This window comes from Lactuca serriola, chromosome 3 (assembly GCF_051521515.1).
Source record: "Lactuca serriola cultivar US96UC23 chromosome 3, Lser_US96UC23_V15, whole genome shotgun sequence".
Classification (NCBI taxonomy): Eukaryota; Viridiplantae; Streptophyta; class Magnoliopsida; order Asterales; family Asteraceae; genus Lactuca; species Lactuca serriola.
The window spans coordinates 9109867-9114048 of record NC_136410.1 but is presented as its reverse complement, the minus strand read 5'-3'; the positions used below and the strand labels follow the sequence as shown (position 1 = coordinate 9114048).

The window sequence follows — 4182 nt, the reverse complement described above, 5'->3', positions numbered from 1 at the left end:
ACACCTATGATTATGCTAAAGGCCCATAATCTCATTATTTATCTATAGTCTTATACATAATGCACTTCATCGAATGTCAAAATGCCAATTGAAAAGATATCAAGTCCTTGTATTAATTAATCAAAAGGGGCAAGTTTTAGGATAAAAAAAAATACTATGATAGAAGTAAAGGGACCAAAACCGATACATTTCATACTAAACAATATGAATTCATTTCTCGCACACGAAAAAAACAATCTTCTCCTTCACATATGTATACATTCAAACACATCATCTGGACATCTTCTTCTAAAGTTAATCAGTTGGCTCTCAAAATTCTAGAATGGCAACACCTAATCAAGAATCAATCGAGACGTTCATGAGTATCACTGGTTCATCGGGACCGGTTGCTATTCAGAAACTCACGGTAATTTTACCGATGTTATATTTCAATTGCATGTTAAATCGTAAACTTATTGTTATTTCGACAATTGTTAATCTCGTTTCACCGATTAGTTTTAGTATTTTTTAATTTATGTTCTTCTTGATCGAGTTCGAAATTTGATTCCTGATCGAATGTAGGGGTTTTAAGCTATCTTCCATATATTTCAGTATTCCAAGTCGATGTCTGGATGCAAATGTTTGATTAATTTAATATTTTAAATCTTCGTGTTTCCAGAATGGAGATTAATTTCAAACCTGTACAGTTCCCTGATCACTATTTTTTGTAATTGTTATGAAGTTTAGGAGTTATTGACTTTCTGAATCATAATGACACACACATTTTTCTTTATCATTTTCTCAAGAAAGTGTCTCTCTTTGAAATTAATAGCCAAGTAGAATGGTTTGAAGTTTGAACATTAAAATCAAAATGTCCATATCCCTTTTCTTGCCTAGGGCTAACCATATTTGTGTATTTGATTATCAGGAGCATGGTGGCAATCTCAATGAAGCAGTTAATTCACATTTTGCACAAGGAGATACAAACATGTCAGTTTCCTTCGATAAAAAAAAAGATAATAAACCTGGTTTGGTTTAATCTCCCTTGTTGACACATTTGATTCTGTTATTTCAGCAGACATCAAACAGATGTTGCTGATCACCAGGAGGATCTCATGGACATAGATGAGGAGCCAAGTGAAACCTCAAATCACAGACCACCATTCTTACCATTTCCTGCAAGTGCTCCCAGAATTGAGAATGTAATTGAAACTTTGCCTGAAAATCCTGGGACCCTGAGGAGTATTGATGATGATGATGATGACTTCCCATCTCTTCGATCTTCCCATCTAGCAGGATTAAGTGGACAGAATGAAAATCTACTCAGTCATCATGACACTGATTTGATTCCAAGTGCTCCTGGAGTTAGTGATTTACCTGATTATGGAATAGAAGAGGAGATGATCCGAGCTGCAATTGAGGCTTCCAAACATGATGCTGAAATCGGTCAACCAGATGATGTTCTACTTCTACAACAAGAATCTGAAGCCGGACCATCAGAAACAAGAGCTTCCAAGTTGTCAGTAGTTGAAGAAGCAGGAGCATCAGCATCATCAAACAAAAGGTAAATACTGATTTACCTTTTTTAATATTAATTTGTTAAGCCATTAAAACATGTTTGAAGCTGTTTTTAAATTTTATAGATTGGGTGTTGAGGATGGAAGTGAAGATACAGATGAGCAAGAGCAACCTCTAGTGAGGGTGAGGCATACCGAAGAACAGCAAAATATCAATAATCATATGGACAACGTATTTCTCTTTCTTCTTTTCCAATTTGTTACCCTATAATATAAATTGAATTTGTTGATTACATAAATATATTATTATTTTACTTGGTGATTGTTTATGGAAAGTGGGGAGGCATGTCATCTGAAGAACATGATGAAGCGGTTATGCTTGAGGCTGCAATGTTTGGTGGAATTCCTGAAGGAATCGGACACCGTGTACGATATGCGCGACATCGTAACATGCAGAATGGTTTCAATCGAGGCGTTGGAGTTGGGGCTTACCCTAGGCCGACACCACGTCCTACATCTCCCTCCCTCACTGCTCAACGGATGATAAGAGAACAGCAGGTATTCTTTTTTAAATGACTTAATACAGAAAGTCATTAATTAAGTCATACAATTGTTGACAAGCTGTTTATGCAGGATGATGAATATCTTGCAGCATTGCAAGCTGACAGAGAAAAGGAGTTGCTAGCCATGGAAGAAGCAAGGCAAAAGGAGGAGGAGGCAAAGAAGAAACTGGATCAAGAACAAGTAATTGTTATATTTATAATGGATTGAAATCTTTCATTTTTTTTTTTGTACTAACTAATTTTTTTTTAAAAATTTTTTGTAGGAAATTGAGAGGCAGTTAACAGCAAAGGAAGCTTCACTTCCTGAAGAACCTAAACCTGATGATGAAAATGTGGTCAGCCTTCTTGTACGGATGCCAGATGGAAGCCGACGTGGTCGAAGGTTCTTGAGGTCTCACAAGTTACAGGTATAGTAGTAGTAGTATTAGAAATGATGACGTGTATTTTGTTTGTTGTTTGTCCTTTTTTTTTTTTGAAGGAAATGACTGTTTTGTCCCTGGCAGTATCTCTTTGACTTCATTGATGTTGGCAGAGTGGTGAAGCCTACCACGTACAGATTGGTAATTTAATTACGCTCATCTATTTTTATTAGATTGCATTTTTGGGCCATTCTATAACTAATTATAAGCATACATATAACATATTGATGATGCACAGGTGAGACCATACCCACGTCGTGCTTTTGGTGATGAAGAAAGTAAGTTAAGCTTGAATGAAGTTGGGTTGAGTAGCAAGCAGGAGGCGTTGTTTCTTGAGTTAATTTAACAATTAACCAATCAATATATGTTATATAATGTTATCTCCTGTGATGTAAATTATGAAATAGTTATTAAATTATATGGGCCTCCTCTATTGGGTGCAAGTGCAACTGAATTGATGTTTATATAAAGTGACTTAACGTGTATTTATGAAGTTGATATGGACATTGGGCAGGTGTTTCTTTATGCTTTGGTTGGTACGTGGTAATGTCACACGTCTCAGTCTCACCGACTTTTTTTAGTATAACAAATTAAATGCAATGCATCTCAATTAAAATGGACACCATAAAAACAGAAATATAGTTTCAGCTTTCAACACAACATTCTACAAGACTTCAGTTACCCAAAATGAAGTTTTCTAAAACTCCTTTTGTCCCGAAATCAATAATTATTCAATTACCCTTCTTTTTATTCATGAAAGTGAAAGGGGTAATAAACAAATTAAATGCCCGTAACTGGACCAGTAAGGATTGGGACCAGATCTTTTAAGACCGGTTTGGTCCATCTTGGCCCAACTGGTTACTCGTTATACAAATTTTAAACAGAAACGATTAAACAAAATAAAATGGTTTTTACAAAAAATTATTTTAGTAGTTCATTTAAAAAAAATAAAAATAAAATTTTGCTCAAGGAACTTGACCGGGATCGTTAAGCACGTAACAAATTAAGGAATAGTTATAGGCAAATTCATCAATACATTTTCTTTATTATTATGTTTTATGAAAAGTTATTGACAAATTCATCAAGACAAAATTGCAAGAATGGTCCTATGGTATGTCAAAACTAGCTACTTTGGTCTAAAATGGGTTTGGCTCGCAAGGATAGTCCAATAGTTTCGTTTTGTTGCGAGTTTAGTCCAATTTTCTATGAATTTTTTTATAATGACGAATTTGTCCCTTATTATTTTATTTTTCAATTTTCTTTTATTACAACAATTAAAAATAAAACAAAAATAAAATCTCTCTCTCTCTCTCACTCTCACTCACTCTCTCTCTCTCTCTCTCTCTCTCTCTCTCTCTCTCTTCATTGCCGCCCCCACATCTTCATTGTATTCCTCCTCTTAATGATATGTAGAAAAAAGAAACCCTAACTCTAATCTTCATTGTCGGCCCCCATTAATCTGTATCTCAACAAGATCAAATGGTTTTCAGACGAGCTTCTAAGTGTGAGAGGGGAGAACCCTAATTGTTGCTCCAGCTACAAAACGAGGGTTTACAAATGGGGGTTTCAGATCCGCCGCCTCGTGAGAATCGACGAGCTTCGTATTTACAGAGCAAAACACAACGATGATGACCAAACCGCCGGAAACCCTGTCGTTGCCTTGGTCTATTACTGCCTCTTGACGCCATTACAGACCCTAACGAG

The 4182-nt window shown here is 35.7% G+C and overlaps 1 protein-coding gene across 2 annotated transcripts; it reads left to right on the top strand.

Annotated features, from left to right (window-relative positions):
• Nucleotides 1-224: 224 nt before the first annotated feature.
• On the top strand, nucleotides 225-3003 carry SAY1 (Ubiquitin-like superfamily protein). Of its 2 annotated transcripts, none has more exons than XM_079029118.1 (9): nucleotides 225-406; nucleotides 908-969; nucleotides 1058-1543; nucleotides 1623-1728; nucleotides 1833-2054; nucleotides 2130-2240; nucleotides 2323-2466; nucleotides 2563-2619; nucleotides 2717-3003. In XM_079029118.1, exons 1-9 carry the CDS (start codon nucleotides 323-325, stop codon nucleotides 2822-2824), a joined length of 1380 nt encoding a protein of 459 aa, XP_078885244.1. In that variant the 5' UTR covers nucleotides 225-322; the 3' UTR covers nucleotides 2825-3003. The 2 variants fall into 2 exon arrangements, with proteins under 2 accessions (XP_078885244.1, XP_078885243.1); XM_079029117.1 differs by having other exon boundaries at nucleotides 1055-1543.
• Nucleotides 3004-4182: the final 1179 nt, after the last annotated feature.

Excerpts from the sequence above, each read along its gene's own strand:
- SAY1 (XM_079029117.1), top strand. The coding sequence starts at position 323 with ATGGCAACACCTAATCAAGAATCAATCGAGACGTTCATGAGTATCACT. Across the intron at positions 970-1,054 it reads GCACAAGGAGATACAAACAT|CAGACATCAAACAGATGTTG; the intron begins GTCAGTTTCCTT and ends CTGTTATTTCAG. Across the intron at positions 1,729-1,832 it reads TCAATAATCATATGGACAAC|TGGGGAGGCATGTCATCTGA; the intron begins GTATTTCTCTTT and ends GTTTATGGAAAG.